Raw genomic sequence first — 24818 nt, 5'->3', positions numbered from 1 at the left:
AGTATGAGCTAAATCAACCTTACTATACTTGCTAAATACCTTCCCTTGATGTTCATTAAAAAGCCCTACTAAACACGTTTCTACAACTTGTGATTTGCCTCTTGGTATTTACAGCAATCACATGGTCTGCATTTTTAAGCACAGAAGACAGGTAAACGGTTAAAATCCTGGAGTAATCCTATAAATTTCATTAAAACAACTAAGCATTAGATCAATATGACACCTCCCTCCTGCGAAAATCCTTCTGCAATATTTCTACAAAAGGCAGAAGGCAACAAGCAAATAATAAAAAGGTGGAAACAGACCAAATTAGCATTGGATGAGCAGGGGTTTTCCATCCTAGCAGTGTCAAAGTTTGTCAGTATTACCTTCAATAAAATGTAGGCCTACAGTGTTAGATGAATCTGAGCAAGTTTCACACACAAGGGAGAAAAAAACCCCAGTGGTAGCACGACTTTCAAAGGACCTTCCTAACACAGAAGGTAACAGGAATCTGTGAATGCGCCACTCTACTGGATATCCCAAAGGAACTTGGTGTATCAGTGATGGAGTAACACCTAATGATTTAGCACATGGACAGATCCTTTCTCTCTCCTGACATGGTTACTCTGTTCGGAGTGAAGTGTTAAGAAAAGCAACTTGAGCTCCACCTTAACAATTTGACTAAGTATCAGCTCCAAAGAAAGCCCTAAGACTACTTTCAAGTCACAAGGCAGGTGACATTATTACCTATACACATATTACTTTGATTACTAACATCATGTAGAAGGCTTTCATTTTCTATCTGAGAATGCAAAAATTCACTACAGACCTGATGTTCTCATCTTTCCTCTATAAGGAAAGATGCCTCTCTTTTGCCGAATGAACGAAAATATCTGTTACAGAGTAATTTCAAGCCATACCAAAGTCCGCAAGCTTCAGTTCTCCTTTCTCGTTAATTAGTAGATTTTGCGGCTTCAGATCTCGATGTAATACCTTTCTTCTATGACAGTATGCCAAACCACGAAGAATCTGGTATAAAAATAGCTACAAAAGAGAACATTTATATAAATGAGAATATTTATATAAATGCTAATGTGCAGATTACCTGACTGTAACAGCCCATTTGGGCACTGTAGAGTTAAGTCTGTACTGCAAGCAGGACAAAAATACTTCTCCAAAAGTAAGTTATCTTTCTATATGAACACAATCCAGACGTTATTGTTGTTTACAGATTTAAAAGCCCTTTACGCTAATGCACTGCTTTAACACCATACTTTACAACGAAGATTTTAAGAGCAATTTGTTCTGCTTATCTGAAGTGAACCACAGGGCTGTTTATTTTTAAGTAAGCATTTATCAGTGCTCTTTTCCATGCTAATGTCTTTAAAGGTAACTGTCTCTGACTATATTAAAAGTTCCCTTCTGCAAATACAGCTCAGCATCCTTTCTATTCAATTGTGCTAAACTATCTAAAGAAGATTCTGGCACACTGAAAAATACGCTGGGATTCAGAAGCTCATGAAACATGGAGAAATGAGAAATAAGGATTACTAAGGCAGCCCAACTGCCTCTGGCATTTATATTCATCCCCTCACCTTAACACACACAGGTTTATTTTAGTCCTTTGGAACAGCAAGCCAAGCAAACAACTTCAGTCATGCATATTAATGCTGCACATATATAGACATAAAAGTAGTAAGGGAAGAAAAGAAAGGTTTAGCAGAGGGCAGTCAAGCAAGTTACTATATCACTGCATTAACAACTACTATTTTACAATTTCTGTATGTATAAAAGGTCTGATCTTGAAAAAGGAACTTCTGGGTAGCCATTGCTGGCATTTACCATACAACAGTCCTCAGCCAGGAAAAAACACAGAGCATTACAGGAAGCAATGTTTACCAATGTGACAAATTAAGCATGTAGCAGGACTTCTGAGGAGAAACACCAAAATGTTTTTATATGACCATTTTCTAACACATCAGTTTATTTTTGTGCCAGGTGGCACCACCAAATTCTTTTTTGTAAACTGGACAAATACACAGCAGGTATAGTTACATTTATCTGCTCTCAGTCTGCTTAGGTGGGATTTATCTGTGCTAGCAAAAAGGCATTGGCACTGATAGCTCTTTCTTTTCTTTTTTGAAGAGCAGGATAAGAAGCAACAAGTTTTTTTCCATCTACTATGTCCGTGCTGTTGCAGTCAGTCCCAAGTGATATTAACCAGACTGCTGTGGAAATTGATAGCCATCTCTAGCGTACAGTGGGACTGCAAGGATAAGTCAAGAAGGCAAAACAGATTATTCCACAGAAATTGTGGATCTTCACCACAGTTGGCAGGGATCCTTTTGGAAATGCATAGGACAACATGTATTAGCTCAAAATTTTGTTTGAAACAGTAATACCTGCAGAGATCACACTCGTTAGTATATTATACATCTTAATTTTGTTAAAACTAAAACCCCTAAAATTAGCCGAGAAATGCAAGGAGAGTGATGACAGGGAGGTCTCTCAAATGTTAATAATGACCCAACCCCCCCCAGTTATTTTAACATAAGCACCTACAGCTACCACAGTTAAGCAGCTGTTTTGGTTTACCAGTGCCAAAGGTACTGACCGTACAAATCTGCTCCTAGGTCACAGCTTAAACCATAGGCAAACAAGGAAAAACAGTTCCTCTATTTAGCTCATATTACCATAAACAGATTCTGCTTGTTCTTTAACTGCACTTATTATAGGAGTCAGCGTCCCACTTACAGCTTTGCTTTATTTTTTTTAAGCTTAAAGCCCTGCTTATTAACTTGTAGTTAATTAAAAACATAAGCATAATTATATTTTTTTTGTTGTCTCTCTGAAATAGATACAAATTAAAGAATTTCTCTTTATAGATTTTCAAAGGAAGAAACAGAGAAGTTTAAGAGTAGATGTCTTTTCCTAGAGATACTGTAACGCGACAACAGAATAAAAGAAAAAGCTAACCAAACGGTAACCAGTACATCTAGACTGAATCCTATCCGTAATTCAACTAAGAACAGATTTCTCAACACGCAACTAAGCCAAAACCAAGGATGACAAGTCTACTGGAATGCACACAAAGCCCACCACAGTATTCAGTACACTGTATTGTCAACCACACTTCTGCCATGTGCTACTGCGTAAGAATAAATGTAGTTTTCCTACCATGCGTACAGACTAGTGTTTTCTTTTGTGAGGATTACAGCTTAAAGTCAATTTTTTAAAGAGGCATGGAAGAGTTTCTCAAACACGTCTGCCATACAAATAACATCCCTTATATGAATTACATATGGCTTAATAAAGAGGTTTTGAAGGTACAGTCCAGCACAGACTGCAACACAGAAGGGCGATATTGGTAACCCAGCCTTCTTGGGCAACTTCATTCATTTCAGGATAGTATTGTTCTCCTATTTAGAATCTTGTTTATAAAACCTTAAGTATTAAAGAACATAAAGTTATCCCAGTTTTCCAAGTCAAAACCTGCTTGTTCGGAGAGAGATAACACTTGAACATGAGTTAGATTCATCAGACCAGATTGGAAACTGAGTCACTTGACCTGGCCACAGACATAGGTAAAAGGAACACACAAACCTTAAAGAAAATAATTTCCATTTTATTACCAATAGAAAGATGAACATTATTCATTCTTAAATATGTATTTTCAATTTCTTACTCATGTGGTAGGCAATGGCATCGAAACCCACGTTCATGATTGAGGCTAGATTTTCCTCAGCATACATATGTAAGTTTTATTTCAGGATATATCAAACTACAGACTAAATAAATGAGTATAAAATAATAGGTGGACAGGAGATCAAAAGAGTTACAAATTTATTATTCTTTAGGAAATTTTTAATTTTAAATATAAAACTTCAAAGAGAATGAAAACCTATGAAGTTATATGATCTCCTGTTTTCAGCCATCAAAACCAACGACTTCATCTGATGTCAAATGTAGTTAAGCCAGGGCCAAAGGTCAAAAAGGAAGTTAAGTCTCTTATTAAAAAAAAAAAAAAAAAAAAAAAGCCCTAAACATATAGCTCCTGATTAGTAAGTTCTCTGAAATTCTTAGAACAGAGAAAGCTAGAAGACAGTCACCTGCTCAAACCACTCACCTTTACGTTGTGCATACTCATGATGTTACCACAGTCATCCATGTACTGCTTCAGATCCTTGTCCTGTCAAAACATCATCATCATTGGTCAATAAAATAGTGGACAGCAGATTATGTACGTATTATTTATTGTTAGAACTGAAATAATTCATCAGAAAACTGAGCTGCCTGCAAAAAATGTTCACTGGTAAAAAAAACCAAAAGCCTCAACATGCAGAAAACTTTGGCTTTCCAAATATATGTATATCTGTATATAAATACCACATGCTTTCCAGCAAACTACATTGTCTTAGGCAATATCATTTGTTATGGCTGCTTTCTCCATCTTGTGTGTGGCACAGTATGTTATGCAATTGCTATATTCTCCAATTACATTGGAAGTAAAGAGTTTTTCTTCACCCTCTTATTATGCTCTTACTTTGTTATGTTTGTGTTACTTAGAAACAACAAATTGAACTAATCTTGCTAGTTGTGTAAGCACTTACCAGATACTCAAAAACAAGAGTCAAAGACTTGTCTGTGTGGACAATATCGTGTAATGTAACAATATTCGCATGCTTCAAATCTTTTAATAATGACACTGCAAAAGAAAATTGTAAGTATAAAATAAATAAATGCAAAACATGAGCAGTAAATGCATTTCTAGTAAGTTCATACATATAAGCTATTTACTTTTTTTTAATTAAAAAGCTGTTTATTAAGAACATGATACTCATAGATTTAATTAATAAGAAAGATATTTAATCAAAACACCAGACATTTGAGTAACAAAGTGTAAATATTTTCTTATACATTTCAAAGAGAAGTAGCCATTTGGTAAAATGTATTTTGAATCCCTGAAAGTTACTAACAATAGTCTAATTCAGTAAAAAAATCATCCATTTGAGAACACATCCACCCCCATAAAGTAAATAAATTTGAAACATTTTACCTTCGTATATCTAGACCAAAATTTTCCTCATCAAAACTAATACCAATTTCGTTAACCTCCCATGTATTTCCAAATAACAACAGCACTTTGGTAAAAAAGATATCCAGAAGCATTTGAAATTCTAAGAAATAAAACCAAAGTTATCACCTTCTCTTATAGCTGTACATGGTGCTCCCTCTTCATGTTCCAGGCGGATTTCTTTCAGAGCTACCAGGTTCTCTGTCAATTTACTTCTCCCCTTATAAACTGTAGCATAAGTACCCTACAAAGTGGAAAAAGGACACTTTTACAACTTGTTCCTTCATTGAAAGATCAGTTAATAAAGAAAATATAAACTTCTGTTTGAGGTTCTAATAGGTTTAATTTTGAATATAAATAGTTTTTACCCTGTCTTCTTTTGACACATGTAAAACTACCAAAATATTTTATAAGTTCAGGTCTGAACACAGAGAAAACACAAGGGATGCATATGCTTAACACGTCTGAAAATGACATGGAAAGCTATACACATACAGCTACCAAAGAAGCCAGATCAGGTAGCATTAAATTCACTGCTGGGTTCATTTACCCTTTTGAATGTCTCTATTTGATTAAAACTAGCTCAGGTATCTCTAAACTACACTACAATTATGTTTCTGAAGGCTGCATACTCTTCCATTACTTTAATGAAGACATATAACTTTTAATAGCTTCTTGACATCATGAACAGTGAATATTATGAAGCTTATCTTTCTTAAACTTGTTTGTTTGTTTGGACAGCAAGAGATCCAAAATTCTCAGGGCATATTACATAAGGGCAAGAAATTCTGGCAAAACAACAAGTAGGTACAACTAATCCCAGCAAATGAAAGAGGACACAATGAAGTTACAGAAACTGCCTTAGGTTACAGTACAGTACTATAAGGCTCTACAGAGGGATCTGGACAGGCAGGATCGATGGGCTGTGGACAATTAATTGTACAAGGTTCAACAATGCAAAGTGCCAGGTCCTGCACTTGGGTCACAGCAACCCCATGCAATGCCAAGGGCTTGAGGACAAGTGGCTGGAAAGCTGCCTGGCAGAAAAGGACCTGTGGTTGTTGGCTGACAACCAGCTTGTGCCCAGGTAGCCAAGAAGGCCAAGATCATCCTGGCTTGTATCAGAAATAGCGTGGCCAGCAGGACAAGGGCAGTGATTGTCTTGGCACTGGTGAGGCTGCACATGCAATAGTGTGTTCAGTTTTGTGCCTCATTACAAGAAAGACATTGAGGTGCTGCAGCATGTCCAAAGAAGGGCAACAAAGCTGGTGAAGGGCCTAGAGCACAAGTCCTGTGAGAAGCAGCTGAGGGAACCACGGTTGTTTAACCTGGAGAAGAGAAGGCTCAAGGGAGACCTTAACACTTTCTACAACTGCCTGAGAGGAGGATGGAGCAGGGAGGTGCCTCATCTCTTCTCCCAAGTAACAAGTGATAGGACAAGAGGTAATGGCCACAGCTGTGCCAGGGGAGGTTTAGCTTGGATATTAGGGAAAAATGTTTTCACTGAAAGGGCTGTCAAGCACTGGAACAGGCTGCCTGGGGAAGTGGGCAGATACCCCTGCAGATATTTAGAAGACATGTAGATGTGGCATTTAGTGACATGGTTTACTAGTGGTCTTGGCAGTCCAGTTAATGGCTGGACTCAGTGGTCTTACAGGTCTTTCCCACATAAATGATTCTATGATTCTACATACCTGGTGTTGTCCACTACACTCTGCAAACAAGTGAGATATACACCCACAACTATGACTTGATACCTACTAGATCAACATGTCTCCAAAGAGATCACTAGACATGTTATGTCATGTCTAGTGATCCATCTAACAGGTAGTGGAGACAAAATAAAAAATAAATGCTTTTGGAAGTGAAAATATTGCAAATGGAGGACTAGCTGCAATATTCACGCCAGAGATGCTGCCCAGCCCTGCTTTCTTCTGCCATGTTCAGTGTGTCCCAATGCTTCTATGCTCCTTATTCATTTTTGATCCCACTGGCCAACCTCAATCAAACCAGACAGGACTGACACGTGGCTCCTCCTGAATTCTACTGTTTCTCTGGAAGTCAGAGGCTGAGTGGAGGTAGAAAGCTGTACCGCTGCCCTCTCAGAAGGACAGGCAAGCTCAGTGTTACATACTTCACCTTACAGCATCCAGCTGGTCGCCGAGCTCAGGTATGCTGGCTTCGCTACCAGAACATGCATAGCTACTGCCTGCACCCTGCAAGTGTTGGCTTCTTGTCCAGCATGAATATTTCCTAACATCTAATTCAAGGCAGGAGGACATCAGGCTTAACTAGTTTTATTACTAACAGAATGACTAATTTTGCTTATGATACATGCACAGAACATTTGTGTGGTTGTGACACTGCTACACACGTTGACTATGTTTAGTTTGCTGAAAAGACGAATTCAATGAGTATTTTGAGGGATACAGAGATTTTCTGCTAATGTTTATGTAGAATTTTACATAAGACATTGCCACCAAAGCACTAATCATTTCAAAAGCTATACATACCTCTCCAAGCTTTTCTAACTTGATATAGGTTTCCATTTTTCCAAATCCAATTTCTGACTGCAATGAAAAGAAATGGAAAATTGATCACTAAAATGGAATACTTTATATATCACTTAATCAGCAAGCTAAACTTTGTTTCAGAAAAATACCTTTTACTACTTGATCAAGCACCACATCATTCCATTATTTTAAAAACAATTTAGCATATCATGATATAAATATGTCCCAGCATCCAGGCCTAATGCTCAGCCTGCTGGCCAGTCTACTGTGTATCCCAGAAGGACTATGAACCAAGTTACATGTGGACCAAAAGCCCATTTAGCCTGCCTCCTACTTAGGTCTTCTCTACTATTCTGATCTGATTACTACAAATGAGTTTGTTATAGCTCAGAGCAAAGAAGTCATCTCAAACTATTCCATCCTTTCTTTTGCTCAGCATAACCATGTGCTGCTGCTTCTTTGACAATTACTTATTTGCTACATTCAAGATGTCAGCTCCAGGTTTCCTCTCCCATTCTAACCTCCCGCTACTTTTCAGCCTAAAACTTTGCCAGTAAAATCTCCTAACATTATTCCTTCACATGCTTCAGCTTTGTCTCAACAATTTACATTCATTGGCTCATAACTTCATGTCTTTGTGTATTTTACTTGGTTCTATTCACCTTCTCTTTTTTCGTCATCAACTTAGCTCTGCAGTGCAAGCCGTGAGGGGTTGCCTGCCTCAGTAACACCTCTTCTGAAGACTGTAAAATCATCAGTCTTTTCCTGTTCAAATCCACTGCTACTCTCATTTAATATGGGTATCTCTTACAGTTTCACGTAAGACCATTGTCAATTACACCAAAGCTTTATACTGTCTTACAGTGCAAAGAATGCTGAAAGTAGACATGTAAACCACAAATTTTTAAACCAATTTACAAATTGCCTGTACCCTGACAAAATTCAAAATCCATACAGTTCATTGGGTTTTGCTTTACTGATAATTAAACATACACTAAGACAAAAAAAGTCGGATTTTCTCCCCAGCACCACCTCCTCCTTCCACTTCCAAACATAGCTCTCCACTTGCTATTTCTGTCTAAGGAATGACACTTTGATCCTGGACTGGCTTCAGCACCTAACTCCACTAGTCAGAATATGTTGATTTGCTCCTAAAAGTCTGATGGATATTAAAGTTGTATATTATTTCAGGGTAACACAGTGTAACATAAATACTGCTGACTGCATTAAGAGTTGACAACAATATAATACGAAGGTATACTAAGAAAAGTTGGATTAATACTTAATTTTCAGAACACACGCTTGAAAATATATCTGAAGTAAGTTTAAGATCTTGTCTGTAAACATATCTAAGATAAAAAATGGGAACATAATTATGTTACCATAGCATTAAGAGTACACCTGTTTTATTAAATTAGTGTTAGAATTGAAATAAAAAACCCCCCTGCATAAAGATACTTTAGCATCAAGCGTATCTGGGACCTGGTTGATGCCAAGCTGTTTATCCCAAAATAAAAGCAGAGTTGATATCTGACAATCCTTATAACTCCAGTAAGATTTTAAACATACCACTGATACAGGTACAATGTTAGTAAAGCAAATGTTTCCAATGTGCATTTTGACCTACTTAAACATATCTTGAAGTAAGTATTAGATGGTATTAGAATTAAAAAGATAGGCTGCTTAGTTTACAGGAGAATCTAAAGGAGAACTCGTAGCCATGGGCCTTGTTACTGTCAGACAATCTGGAATACAACTTAAAAGTCTGATTTCTAAGAAACCCCAATATTTTTCATCCAGACTAATAAACTTAGGATCTTCTTTAGACAATAAAATAATACAATATTTCCTATATACAAAGGACAGATATTCTCCAAGACCTATCTTTCAGTGTGTTTCATTTTTTTAATCACATTTTGGTTGCCTACCACTCAGAAGAAAAACTAATTTTTACATTCCACAAACTAAGAGAAATTTATGTTTCTTTCAAAATAATTTCTGAACTATTTAACTTTTTTCTACAATATACATCTGTCTATCTTGACTTATACAGAAACACTGACGCACCCTATTTATGGTCTTTCATTTCTAATGGCTGGCACATAAGTTACACCTATGCTACTGTGCATGCAATACTGTACATGTATACATAAAATACAAGTACTATAAAAGCTAATTTTTCCCTTGTATTTCAAAGAATAATACCAGGCCTAAAGTATAACAAGTCCTCACTTGATATATTTTATAGCCTTTTTCTTTTGATTCCTATTAAGCCTTGGAAAGAGACGTGCCTTTGAAGAAGAGCACAGTGCTCATATATTGTAATTAACAGTCTGCTAGCAAGCTTTCAGCGACAATCTCAGAATAATGAGTCCTTCAATTTCTCTTTTCTAAAAGTTAGTCTGAAATCATGAAAGGACAATGCAGCAAATGCATGCCTGCATACCACAGCACTGCTGGCAGGTTTCATTTTGGACTCCTCAGCCCTGAAATCATTTTTAAAAGGCAAACCAAAAAACCTTGTAACAGGAATCTGATTCCATACACACACCATACTCATTAGAGAGCACTGTTTTTCTGTCTGTCTTGTGGAAGGTAAAGATGACGGAACTTGAACTGGTCTCAGGGGTCAATGTTAAACGAGTAAGGGGATTTAACTATACAGGAAAATGTCCCCAGCCTCCAAGTACTATATACCACTGAAAAGGTTCTACTGAAAAGGTACTTCACCAGCATCTGAAAAGAGAGTGTTTTGGGAAGTCTATTCCCCAGTTCAGTGTTGCATCAGTAACTAAGTGGTTAATGAGCTACAAAATTCTGGCACAAATATTTAAGCTTGCTACATTATTATTACTTCCAGTACTTTGATCCTATCTTTTCTTCTTCTAATACTGTTCTCGTAGAAGGCGACATGCAGATTAGAGTTTCAGTCTAGCACACTAAATTCTACTTTTTTTCAGGGGAAAAATACATGATAAAATTCAACCATTGCTTTGTTACAGACAATATTAATTCACAAAGCACACAATAAAGATAATTCACAGTTGTTAAAATTATTTCACTACAAGTACCTTCATATTTATTTTTCAGCAAATAAGCCATTAAGTCAAGAAAACAAAGAATAATGTGGATCACATAAATCTATCCAGTTTTTCTCTGTAAAGAATTTCTCAACCATTAATTTGTTCAGAAAGTCAGTAGTGGTCTAGCAATTTTTTAAGACCACAATTAACATTAAGAAAGCTGATAGGTCAAATTATGACTGAAATGTAGCAATTTTTGTAAACATAATATTTTTTTTTTTTTTACCATTTCAGGGATGTGAAGATTTTATATAAGAATCCAAGATTTCTAGTATTTATACTTCAATTATAGTACAAGAATTCTCATTCTGCAACCTCCAAGGAAAAGACTTATTTTTTGAGAGAGAAAGTTTGTTATAAAATACAAAAAGAACAGTGAGGATAACCTGCTGTCGTATTATGCTGCTTTAGGGCATTCCTACTATACTATGTAAGAACCCTGGCCTTGACCTAAGACTATGTGGCCTATTTGCTCAAACAGATCATCCATGCTCTAAAAAGCAAAAGGATTTAAGTATACACTTTGGGAGTTGAGTTTAGCCACCAGTTTCAACTGACCTAATTTCAATGGGTCAAGACCTTCACAGAGAAATGATCGGGCCAAGTTTGAAGAAGAAAAATGAAAGAAAGGGTGAAATTCTGCAATGGATTTTGGCAGATGCAAGCTAGTGAACGCTGAAGTTCAGGACGTAAAAGCCAAGGTGTAGATGAAGCTGAATCACAGCTTCGTAGTATAGTATATAGACATCCACATCAAATGGAACCTAAGACCCAAGAAGTTGCTTTAGCAAGGCAGATGCATTACACTTACTAGTGATGCTCTACGAGAACGTCGACTCATTGGCTGATCAAACGGTGGGCTGTTAATCTGCAACTTTTCAAGATAGCCATCTGGTATCCTGATGTCAGCAGGCAGGGACAAGCGCTTGTTCAAATCCTGCAGCAAATAATGTTAAAAAAGAAGGATCAGGTATTCAGGTATAATTCAGAATTTCCTAAAATGTCTTCTAAGACCCGTAGTGTTGCTGTGTTTACAGTGTTACTATTTCAACTGCACATTTCTTTTTTTTATTATTTATTTTTAGTTTGGTTCTAATCTTAAACATGCCAGAAAATGAAATATCAAATATTCTCTTAAAGTGGCCAGTTACCACGACAGAGACAAAAGGGCTACATATCTAGACATGGAAAAAATATGAAGTAATTTCCAAAACAGTAAGAATTGTTTTTCAGTAAAGGTAGTTTTTTAGTAAAGGTATCCAAGCTGAACTCGGAAGATCAAGTAAGGAAAATGACACTCAGCATCAAACTATACAATCCACTGCCACAGATTCTACCATGAAGTTAAGAGGACATCTCTGGTACCACCGTTTTCACACTTTTCTCCAGCAGAAGGGGGAAACTCTGGATTTCTGCCAGTAGACCTCAGATTTAATAAATACTAACCTGAGGGCATTAAGCTCTTCTTGATGTTACCTTATTCTATCTTACCTATTACCTCCAGCTTTGACTTCAGGGCATCCTGAGCTAACCTGGCAACTACATCCTCATTCGGCTCCCCTCAGGCTTGGCCATGTGTTTCTACTTGTGTCTTTGCAGCAGCTTTGAACTATTTCAGCATGCTAAATCATCGAGAAACCATCTCAGGCGAAGTGCATAGCTTCCTGCCAGCTTTGTGATCCGAACAGGTTCAGTGTAAGGTCAGACAAGCTCACAGCCTGAACACAGGGCAGAGAGGCAGCAGGGCAAACCTGGGAAGCCGGCAGCTAAATTGGCTTAGGCTGCTAAAGAACTGGATCATCAGACTTTTCAAGACTGGAGATCTTGGGAGACAACTTGCTAAGTGTTCAGTACTGATAATCTATCTGAACCATGTATATGTATGATCTGTACATGTACCTGGAGCAACAACTAAGCAAAAAATATCAGTTAAAACATATATTAAAAAAATTAATCTAATTTGGCAAGTAGTTTAATTTCAGATAGGACTGAAGAGCTAATATGCATCCCCCCAGATGACTGATCTGCATATGCTATTCACTACAGGCACTGGATACAAGCAGAAATTTTTGGAGAGATGACAACAAAGCTTTAACTTCTGGCAGCTGATCCTCCTGTTTTCCTTTTGCTCCTCACACCTCCTTAGGTACAAAGCACAAAGTCTGGTAGCTTCAACTTTGCTGCCCATCATCAGCTTCTCTGCATAACTGGAAAAAAATTGGTATCTGTGTTTCTTATTTTGTACAGAAGTTTTAAATTATAATAAGAGCTAGGAGGAATCCCTACAGTAAACCAGTTATTTTCCAGTAAAGAATTTTCTTTCTTCTGACAGGCTCTGCTAATGCTGTTTTTGTAACAGGCAACTGAAATTCACTGAAGGTAGTAGAGTCATCTGAAAAAGAAATGCCTCTCCCCTACTGAAGAGAGCTTCAGATCATGTTAAATAACTAAATAAATTCACCCCATAATTTATAGCATTCTTCAGAAAATTCGGGTAGCTCATCAGAACAGATGACCACAAAGGAAGAAGCTCCATGTTGCCTTAAAGAAAACAACTTTGTCATCTCACTTGCAGTGGGAAACTACGGAACTGCTGGAATAAAACAGGGATGGCAGGAAAAGCACCAGTACCAATCTCTGCTCCACCTTTCCATTGTAATCCCAGATGAATAGTGGGGCAGTTTTCTTTCTGCCGTTGCTCAAGAACATAAAATGAAGCAAAAACTTGACAAATTTCAAGACAGCATAAGAACATAGCATTGAGCTGAGTTTTTCAATATACTTCCTGAACTTAGTAGAAATCATCATAATCATATACCCTTTGGCAAAATAACTTTCTCCTACTTCTATCTATTAACTCTATGGCATAGAAACCTACTGCAGTGCTCTCTTCTTACTATACCATCATGTTTGTTTGATAAGTATTTTAACAGAGTCTGTTTATAGGAATACTGAAATCATGGACCACAATGCAAAGGCCTCATACAATATTGAACTGATTGTACCCCAAAGCTCTCCATCTGTTTGTTCGCTCCTCCCACAGCACTCATGCTTGGGGCAGCCAAAGCAGTGCTTCACTCCTAGCTCCACAGCCTCAAAGAAGCATTTCCAAGCATATAAAGCTGGTGAGTATGTAGGAAGACGGAAGCAAAGGCAGACTTTAAGCTGTAACAACAGTTTGAAAGCTATGCCATTAACTGTGCAGTGACTGCCATCAATAAAGACATACCTTTTCTAAGATGCTTAACATCTACCAAAGATTCATTACTTTGAAGTCCAGCTACCATAAAAACTGGAGATGACAATATTTTAGGTACCAGACAATATTATAATGGGAGCTAGTTGTAAATCTATTACAGAATTCCCCTTCCTTCATTCTCAAAAGCTCTGCCCATGTCATTTTTGCAACAAGCAACTGCAAACACCTCCGTGACTTGCTTCAGAGATCCATGTGACATTCTCGGTTCTACACTGAGCTTACGCTGAAAACATACACTGGTTGCTACACAGTGTGCAGTATAAATACTGGTTGCATCCAAGTACTTAAATGATACAAAGGCCAAAATCTATTCCAGTTTGGGGGAAAAATCTCACAAACAATAGTCTACATACACAACAACAACCCTCACCCCCTACAATGCCTGTCTTAAAAAATCCAAACATACCACAACCTGAGGGGAAAAGTAGGGATAAAATCTTTTCAGAAAAAAGTCTATTTTCTGAGAGGAAAACATAATAATTTCATGGAAACTGCAGCAGGTACTTGATATATTTTTCCTCCTATCTACACTATTATTCTTCTTTCAATACTCATGCATACTAGGCTGTGCTGAAATGTCAACCAGGCCACAACTTCCTTTTAAAAACCATATATTAAAATTGCTGGCTACAAGTCAGAAACCTTTTATGACACCAATGTTCAAAAGATCATATGTAAAGTTACATTTATAAAGTTTTGCCATCTTTGTATTATAATCACCCTTTACCAATCTGCCTAAAATAGGCAAAATTAGAGAAAGTCGTTTAGACTGTGATCCCATAGTTGCAAGATAGAAATTATCATATTTTGTTTGTCTGTACCACCTTAATTCCTCCCAGTTCTTGCAATAATTGAAGCAACCACCTCCTGGGAAAAGAAAGCAATCATAATTAAATGCTATACAGCAACATGAAAGAGGATTCATTAGACCTGCATGAGAGAAATAAGCACCTTTCCTAGAGGCTAAATAGAAAAAGTGGAAACTAAAATTACAACAGTTTGGCATAGTTAAAAAAATCTAGTTAATTTAACTGAGATTATGTTAAAAAGAAAAGCAAGAACCCTACCATCCACCAAACAATTCTGAGCCTTGAGTGTTCAAGGCCAGGCAGTCTGCTGACATTTTGGCAACCTGGTCAGCTGATGGCAGCAGCAGACTTATTCCCCCACTGTGGGCTGACCCCATGAACAGCCAAGCTCACACCCAGCTGAGCGCTCACTCCCTGCTCCCATGGGATGCAAAGGAGACGAAAGGATGGTGAGATTGTGGGTGGGGGCAATGACAGTTAATAGTGAAAGCAAAAGCTGCGTGCCCAAGAAGAGCGGAAAAAGGAACTGATTCACTGCTTCCCACTGGCAGGCTGGTGTCCAGCCACACTGGCCTCAGCATGGCTGGTGGTGGCTCACGAAGTGGAAGACAAATGCCAGAGCCACAAGTGTCCACCCTTCCTCCTTACCCCAACTTTTGTTACACATCAGATGATACGGAATAGCCCTTTGGCCAGTTTGGCTTGGCTGTCAAGCCGAGGGGAAGCAACCAACTTCCCAGTGGTGCTGAATGGCCTCTATGGAAAGGCTGGCCTTAGTGTATGAAGCCCAGAGTTGCATCTTGGATGCAATCACCACCTCCTATCCTGCATGCTGCCACTGCAGCTACCCCACTGCAATCTTGCTATTGCTGCTTTAGCAGTAGCAAAACCTGCTCTTCTGAAGGCCATGGTTTGCTGTGATTTTGGCATGATGTCAGCTGGACTGCAAGCAGCAGTAGGAAAAAGTGACTTTTAAGAATTTCTAATTCTCTTAAGCCTCTGTGGAATTCCATGAAACAATGAAAAAGACACTTTCTGGACAGAAGACTTTCTCTACACTAATTTTAATGACCAACTGAATCTAATGACATGTTAGCATTTGTCAGGGAAAAAAAAAAAAAACCACAAACCACCTTAAACCAAGGAAAATTACCAAAATGATGAAACCTTTTATAATCGAAATTATTAGCAGGCTGTTAAGAATGCAGGCTGTTAAAAGATCCTGTTACAATGCTGTTTAAAGAAGAAACAAGAAAGCATGTAAAACTAATGGCAGGACTGGTAATTTTCCCTTCGCTCTTTAGTTTTTGCTAATTAAGTTTTTGGTAATTAAGATTTTGAGCTTGTCAACATGACAGAGTTAAATGTCCATTTTTAACAGTAATTAATTCTGCATGCCTTTATGAATATTTTAAATTGTTGTTTCATGTTTTAGAAGATAATAAGTTAGGCTGACTCGCTATGTTATCTCACATATCCTTTTTTAAACACAACAGGTGTGTAAGTGGTGTACACAGACCCTCAACTATGCGGAGGGAATGTGGGCACATTCCTTTGTAACTCTTAACAAGCAAAGGTTTACTGAAGTTCAAAACCTTAGCTTACAGGGACAACAAAGTACTTCAGGTAAAACAAACTATCTTCAGAGAATTAAAATGATAATGTTTTCTTGTAAGTCACTTAAGATTTATTTTTCCAAATGAGGCCTAACTTATGAAAAAGCTTTTGTCAATTCGTAACATTTTCTAGTTCGATTCTTTTATAGTTACCTTTAGGGTCAACTTGGAAAAAATATTATCAGTGTTCAATAAAGGAATTATAAAATGCTCAAATGCCTACAGGTAACTGTATGTCACTTAATGAGTAATTTTTTTGATCCAGTTCCAGAATATATTCTGCAGAACATATTCAGGCACCATTTGCTTTTCTAAGGTAACAAGAATGCTTGTGGCATTTCCCCCCTCCTTCTACAACTCGAAAACAGATTTTCTATCTTCATGTGCATACCTACTCTCAGCCTTGCTTTATAACTGGTATTACTGGCAGAGAAATGCATACTATTTTTATAATATGCCTGAAATGAGAATCACATTTGTCCTACTCAGCTTGATGGCAGATAAACATGTAAGCACTTGTGACACTAATATAACTTTGTTTTCTGTGGAGATAAACTACCCTAATTCATGCTCATCTTTACCATCCACTTCTATCACTAACTACAGCAAATGCTCTGAGAAGAGCTTCACTTTGTCAGCCTTGTCTTTTGTCTGGCTAGCATCCAACCACCTTGCTGTAACTTGATGTAGATATTCTGTCTACCACTGACTACTTACATATACTAGGGCACAAGAAAAGGTGTTTCAACTTAAATCCTGCAGGTCCTGTGAGCCTAAGTAAACAAACATGTCTAAAAGAGACAGACAAACCAATGCTGCCACCACCACCTCTCCACCCAAAACACCTTTTGCTTTTCACACATAGCTGGAAGTAAAAAAAACCCAAATCCCAACATTTTTGATTTCTTTACTTCTGGCCCCCTTTTGGATGGCTCAAAACACTGTTAAAAATACCGGCTTCTTCAGTTCCTACCCATAGTAAGCCATTCACAAGAGTTTAATACTAGAACTTCGTTACCACATTCTGTTTTTTTCATCTGACTCTCAAACAACTCTATTCCTTTGCTACCTATCCTGTTCTCATCTCCTACTCCCCATAATACAAACTTGTCAGCTATTCCTCTTCCTAATTGCTTGACTTGACTTTACTGCCATAAGCATTACGCTTTTCAGAAAGTCTCATTCCTGGCCAACAGATCAATTTTCACTTCTCTTAAGCCCTGTCGAAAAAGTAAATTTTTCCACACAATGCACTTATTTGTATTTGTGAAAGCAATACAGTTAACTTTTCGCACTCTAAATCAGATATTAAAATTAACAACTTATGCTCTTCCTTAACTCACCATTTATTTTTTGCCAAGATATGCTACACGCTTCAATAAATTTAACTGAAGCAAAATAAAGATAATTCTAACTCAGGATATAGAAAGTTCGAACTCTACATATTAAAACTGCTCTAGAAAGAAGCAATTTGAAATATTCACACTTTTTAGTGTGTCTTCTGATGACTCAAGTCATTACATCTGACTTATATAGCACACTTAGAGAATAAACACTAATATTTTTCACAAAATAACAATAATAAAAAATAACCAGAAAATTGTCCCAGCGAAGGATTTGCTGAGGTCTTCCCAAGTCCAATTTTTACTCTGGTACAAAAAAGCAGGAAAAGAAAAACTGAGACTACGTTTATTTTTATCCTTTAACAAATGTACCAATTTGCAGACTGTTTCTTTCTTGCTGCAGTAGCAACAGTAAATCTTTCTCCAATCTACTGGCTTACAAATGCCATTGATCTTTCAACTGCTAGGCTGTTTGAAGCTGCTACTGCACTCGCAACTGCAGTAAGAGAAGAAGGTTTGGGTTTCTGCCAGTGAAGCAGTAGGAAGCATACAAAAAGGGGCAATCCTGTAGTACCAAATGACTTGTCGTAAAAACTTGAAGGGAAAACCATGACAGCACTGGCCTCAGTTCACTATTCCTTGAACATTTCATTAAGGTCATCTAACAGCTGACTACGTCCAAACCCGGTATTTCATTGCCTGTGGCCAGATGTTCCCATTGCTTTTTTGGAGGAGAATGAGCTCTAAGCTAATGATGTAGTGATGGGGTGTAAGAAGGTCAACTGGCAAAAAACTACCCCTTCAAAAAAAAAGTGAGTATGTGCTGATGCAAGTTTAGGGGCCAAGAGGAGAAGGAAGCTGGCTCTGTCAGGAGCAGATAGTCAGTGGATGACACAAACTACATTATCATTATCATACCAATCCCTACTGCTTTGGTTCTTCAGTTTATTGGCAAGTTAAATTTCCAGACCAATCGTTACTTAAGGTACATACTTACTACATGATAGCAAACCTTTCCCTGAAATTTTAGCTTATCTTTAAGAGTTAATATTGCTAAATTCCATCAATAAATTTTTGTTACAGCCTCACAAAGAAACTGTTCTTCTAAGTCTACAGACACCAGTCTGACAGCCCAAACAATCCACTACAGATCAAATGAAAACGCTTTGCTTTCTTGTGTAAGCATCAGTCTGAATCAGCCTTCTCACCAGTTCTAGCGAGCACCAGCAAGACATGTCAGCTGTAACCGCAAGCTGTTCACTAATAAGTCATAGCACTTTTGTTCACTGGAGAATGCTTAATGAGATCTAAAATGCTACCATATAACCCTGTATGCAACACAGTTCAACTTCATGACATGCTAACTGTAAAAAAATAAAAAAATAAAAAAATCCACTCTTCACAGTATTCTTTCCTTGCACATTTTAAATAAAATGTATATATCATGCTACTTCATGACACAAAGCAAACAAATTAATTAAAAAACATTTGCTTATGCCAATGACAATTTAAACTTTCTAATATACAACCTTATATGCATGTACTTACTGTACCATTTTAGTATCAGTGTTCTGAAGTCTGCCTTATCAAATTTCAGAGCATTTTTGTCAAATGACAGTTAGCACAGTCGAAGCCAACTGGAACCTCGGCAGAATTGTGACATACAAGACTGCTAGAGGCAAAAGCAAATAGAAAAAACCCAACCCCAAATCAGAGAATATATTTATAGAGAATTCTGTTGTTTCGTCCAAGGTCATGAGGCAAAACCACCAGCATACACACCCATCAAAAGAAATATATAGCATCCTTGCAGCATATTATTTCAACACCTTTATAAATAAACCTTGATTACTGTAACCAAAAAGACTACTTCAACAGCAGGGATGAGTTATCTATACCAGTTTTCCTTACAGGTATACAAAATCATCATCATTCCCCCACTCAACTGACAATTGTAACTGTAATTTCATTGTGATGCAGAAAGTGCATTTTTTTTCTGCCTTCTGCAGAATAGTTTATAATTAAATACTACATCTTTCCCTTACACTTTAAAGCTGTCATTATTACTTTACGTAAAACAAAATCACAATTAATAAATTACTATCCTGTTAAATTTGAGGAAAGGGTCATCAAATAACATTTTCTTCTCTTAGAAGCAATAATGAAAATATAATCTTCTTAAGTCCCTGCTCTCACTCCATAAATCTACACTGGTTTTCAGCCAGTCTACTGAAATGGAACACAATTTAAGAGAACGTCAATTTTGTGCACTGAATCAGGAGGCTTGTTATATTTGGGACAGAAATGACCAAAAATATGGAATTTGTTCATCAATTACATAAAGATTTTTTTTTTTTTTTTTTTTTTTTTTTTTACAATATGCTCATCAAATCAAGTACCCAAACTACTTTCAGGGATTTTATCATGAGATTAAGTCTACAGGCTATTTCAGACCCATAAGAAACACCAATGACCACAGATACTGCATGTTTGCTGCCCCCCCCCCCCCCAACATAAACACAGTTCGCCAGATTTGATGTTGAGATACTAGGAAAAGACAAGGAGTCAACTGTAATCAGTGAAATATTGATATTATTAATAATTCTAAGGTTTAATTTCTATTCTGGGATTAGGAGTCAAACTTTCCCAGTACATCTACTCTTATCAATCAACAACACAAGGACTTTACTGTCAGTAGCTCAAGAAAGTTATTGCCAGTATCTGTGGCCACTTCAACGTGCATTTGGTTTTTTTAAAGCACAGAAACCAGAATTGCAAGCAGATAGCTTTTACTTTAGCGCAATGAAAAGTATCTCTTCAGTAATATCTGTAACAATCGATATTTTTGAACCTGCAAAGTTAGAATTACAGGTTAGTAGGATTTTTTCTTTTAAGCAGTCAAAAAAATTAATCCTGAGCAACTTCTTCAAAATACTTTAAACAAGAATCTTAACTTCATGGATATGGTGCTTAAACTACCAACTAGCTGAATAAAAACTGCTCATTCATCCTTTTTTTTTTTTTCCTCCAGAAAAAACCCCCACAGACAGTTTTTTATTTACTTCCTATCTGTTCAGCATAAATACAGTATTCAGGAACTGCATTCCAGGAGCTTCTATTCACAAACAATGAAACCAAACCAAATACTGTGACATAATATCAGTTCGAAAAATCTGAGAAAGGAGGAATGAAACTCAAATGTGAGATATTACTTTCTTTTCATCAAGTGTATGAATACATAGGAAATTTGTGACAAATTATGCCAGAAATACTTCAAAATTCTTCTTGGGTATATTTCTTGTTTTGTTTTGTTACTATTTTATTGCATCTTGGAGAGCTCAAAAGGAAGTGGACTTAAGATACTATAAGGAAGAATAAGAAGAATAGTAACAACCATAAAAAGATCATGTCTGATTTTGTTTGCCTGACTAAATTATTGCGTAACAAGATTTCACTTTGTGGCATTAACCTCAACGTAAACCCTGATGAAACCCAGGGTCTGATGGCCGTTTGACTCAGTGGTAGGTGCTGGGCAATAAGAGATGCTAATAAATTAAGTTCTGCCTAATTTACTCCTACAACTTCCCGATTTTTAAACACAGATTTCCATATGTTTTCATCAATTTCTACAGCAGGGAAGTAGGAGAAACTGCCCAAAAGAAAAAGATAGCATAAGTTTATCAGTGTACAGGAAGAATGATGTGGAGGGGAAGAGAATCGGAAAAAAAAGAGAAACAAAACAGAACATATCACTATAAAAAGACAAACCTGGACCCTTAGAACAGTTCTGTTAACTTTACTGTTAACATTATACTGTTCAAACAGTGTAACATTAATTATTAACATGACCCATTCACATCAACACAAAGCTGCGAGTACCAAAGGGAAAGTACCATGAAGAAACTGGTTAATTCAAAATAAACCAACTTCTTGAATAGGGAAACTGCAAATCTGACCTTCCTGGACAGGACTGTGAGGCTGGAGCGAGTGCAGGGTATACTGCACTCAAGTACTGACTTCTCATCTGCTGCATTCCAGTGATTACTAGAGATGTGTTTTGGAGATGGTTGAACATATCCAATATAATAGCAAAAGTCTTAAAAAAGAACTTAAAAGGAAAACCAAGGTATGAAAAAGCAAAACAAACAAACAAAGGCAGATATTCCATCCCTATAAAAAGGGTTAAAAAGGGGTCTGCCTAGTGCAGCACCTTTTCTAAGAGAAGTAGCATTTGCAAGTGGAATGCAAGAACTTTAGCATCAGGATTACAAAGGTTCCTAACAGAAGGGCAGAAAAGCTGGTAACAGACAGTTACCCCTAGAAAATCTAGTAAAAGGCTGGTTAAAGAAGTCTGTCTGTTATCCAAGCTGAAAGTAATTTTTCGCATTGCAGTTTCAGTTCTTTTGTAGAGGAAATGAAAATCTGCCAATCAAACAGATCAAAAGGAGATCCATCAGTTTCATCAAAACCATACTAGTAATTTAGAACATGCACTTGTGTTATTAGAAGAGGGATTTAAAAAACATCAAGCTTCAGGTGAACTTGAAAGTAGGAGTTTACAAAAATAACTGCACATTTTCTAGTGTAACCTTGCAAAAGGTTGAGGCAGCTGCCAAGCATGACTGAATGGAGATAACACACTGAAAAACAAAAAGTCTTGACTGTGTTCAGTTTCAATTCTTTTCTGTCTAGTACTGAAATCTTCTGGTAGGTGACCACATGCTTAGATTCACAGAAGAGACAATCAGAAGAAAAGCTACACATTCTCAGGAGGTGCAGATAAGGAAACTAGACAAAATCCAGAAATAAGGCAGGAGTTACACAGAAGGAAGGGGGAAGGAAGAACCTTTGCTCAGAGAAGGCTCTGCAGTGATGCCTGCTGGGTGTCCAACAGAGCCTCCTGGCAAGAAACGTAGGGCTGAATGCTTAGTCTGTCTTTGATACAGTACTTCCTGCTTCCAAAACTAATGACAGGGGAAAATACTGTTCTGTCCCTGACTGTAAGCCTGGGTCACTACTGCATTCAGCTTGCTGCTCAAGAGTTCAAAGAGTGCCCTATTTGCACATGTGAATGGGGACCTATAAACCACATTCTGATCTGAAGCCTACAAACAGAAAATCTTAGCACTTCATCTGTTGAAACATCAATTAATTTTGTGTGGTTTTCTCTGGAGAAAGTACACTTGCCCAGCTGGACCAACAGCAGATCAATTGAGTTACTCAGGCTGTGTCAAAACTCCCACATCCCTGGTAAAAGGCGGAGCTCGCCAAAAACTTATTTGTCATCTATGTTCTTTCTTTCGGTAGGCAACCAGTTCAATCCACATATGACCACAGGATCACATCGTAGCTTTTGTATTTCTCCCTGTTTAGCTAAAAGCACTAACCCTGCAGCTAATCCTCCCAGGGGAGAATTATACCCTATAGCAGTATGGTTGGAGCAGCCTGATCTGGAACACACTCCTGTCACTAATGTGACAGTCAGATGGATAAGAACTGTTTCTCAAGATAAAATATCTGGGAAACAGGCTGGTGAACAGTGGGTTATGGCCCTTTGCCAGTTCACATGTGAAGACAGCTTACAGATCTTGGACTTCTGGGAAAGGGAAACAGATGTTTCAATTTGCACAGACTGTATCTCCCTATTTTTTATCCACCACAGTCTTAATGAAGCATTCACTACCCAGTGCATGGGCACAGGACGCCCAGTGAACATTTCTGGCTCGAAACATGCATTTATATCAATGCATTACTGCCCATGTCATCTTTTCCAGCAAATCAAAATGAAAATGCTTTAAGCTGTATCTCCATGATCTGGAGAAGTGTTTCTCATTACATGAGATCAAAGCACCTCTACTTAAAATACACATATATATTCATTCTTGGGCTGTTGTGCTTCTGGTGCTTGAAAAAAACGGTTCCATACATCTGTTTTGATAAACAGTTGTACTGATGTACCAAGTAATAATTGATATTAGCATGAGATTAGTAGACATTTTAATTATAAAACCTAACAGCTGTGTGAAGCCAAATTCCTCACACAATAGATGCTCATACCTACCATCAGCATGGTTCCTGAATGAGGGGAAGGAAGGAGGGGAAAAAAAAACCCAAACCACCACTGCTTTATGGACCATTTGTGGCCTGTGGATTACTGGCAAAATAAACTTTATCTAGGCAACACAATGAGATTCTGGTATGTTCTCTTTGTTTTCTAAGCACAAGATAACAATGAACAATCATTTAGGAAAAAAAAATTAAATCTAGTCTCACAAGTGCAGCATTGCAAATTCAGAAGCAAATGCACACCATCTCCCTGTCTGAAACAGTCATGCTGGCCTGAATTTGATGTCATCTGGGGGGTGGATGACAGATCAAAAGCTGGTGTACCTCCACAGCTACTACTGTGGATGGAAAGTTTTCACCCCAGCAGATTTTTCACTGCAGAGTAAGGTTCTCTCTCATTGCGATATCACCACTTCATACCTAAAATGCTTCGTATTTAGGTTACATTGCAGTATGATGATTTCCTATCTAAACCAGGCCAATTTAAGTTTATGAAATTTCAGCTTTCTATTGCTATGGAGATTCTGCTGCATTTAATTGCATCTTTGTTATCTATTTTGCACTCTCCTCTCTTCCATAATACCTGTATATAAAAATTTTAGCAGGATCAAGTTTTCTTTCCCAACAAAATCTTGCATATATTCTAGACAAAAAAAATCTGTCTGCTTTTTGACAATGTCACAATTTTATTTGCAGCTCTGAATTATTAAGTGATTACAGAGAAAGTTGCTTTATTATATGATTCATTACAATGGACACTAAGAATCAAAACGTGAATCCTAATGTACAAAACATCCCAGGAATACTAATACTCAATACTGGTAATTAACACTTCGATTACAGTATGCATGTTTTTAGCAAGTACTTACCAAGGGAGGGGGGAAGATCAATTTGTTTGATTGTTTGCAATTTTTTTGATGGGCTGCTAATTTTCAGAATTTTAGAGGAAGTTCAAGAGAAGCATGAAAGATTTGGTTATATACAAAAGTTCTTAAAAGTAAAAAGGACTGTTCCATGGTTTCAGCTTTCAATTAACTTGATTAGTTACCTTCAAAACGAATCAGGACTTCTGT

At 37.3% G+C, this 24818-nt stretch overlaps 1 protein-coding gene across 4 annotated transcripts in view; it reads right to left on the bottom strand.

The window, feature by feature from the left end:
- CDK17 (cyclin-dependent kinase 17) overlaps nucleotides 1-24818 on the bottom strand; it is a 54638-nt gene that overhangs the window by 5770 nt on the left and 24050 nt on the right. For all 4 annotated transcript variants that reach the window (XM_010009882.1, XM_010009883.1, XM_010009884.1 and 1 more), the window contains 6 exons: nucleotides 11464-11589; nucleotides 7570-7626; nucleotides 5186-5300; nucleotides 4593-4687; nucleotides 4109-4171; nucleotides 903-1026 (listed from right to left, as the gene is read on the bottom strand). In XM_010009882.1, the coding sequence (XP_010008184.1) occupies nucleotides 903-1026; nucleotides 4109-4171; nucleotides 4593-4687; nucleotides 5186-5300; nucleotides 7570-7626; nucleotides 11464-11589 (580 nt within the window). The remainder of the gene's footprint in view (nucleotides 1-902; nucleotides 1027-4108; nucleotides 4172-4592; nucleotides 4688-5185; nucleotides 5301-7569; nucleotides 7627-11463; nucleotides 11590-24818) is intronic.

Source organism: Nestor notabilis, unplaced genomic scaffold, assembly GCF_000696875.1.
Source record: "Nestor notabilis isolate BGI_N333 unplaced genomic scaffold, ASM69687v1 scaffold9052, whole genome shotgun sequence".
Taxonomy (NCBI): domain Eukaryota; kingdom Metazoa; phylum Chordata; class Aves; order Psittaciformes; family Psittacidae; genus Nestor; species Nestor notabilis.
This window is presented reverse-complemented; position numbering and strand designations above follow the sequence as displayed.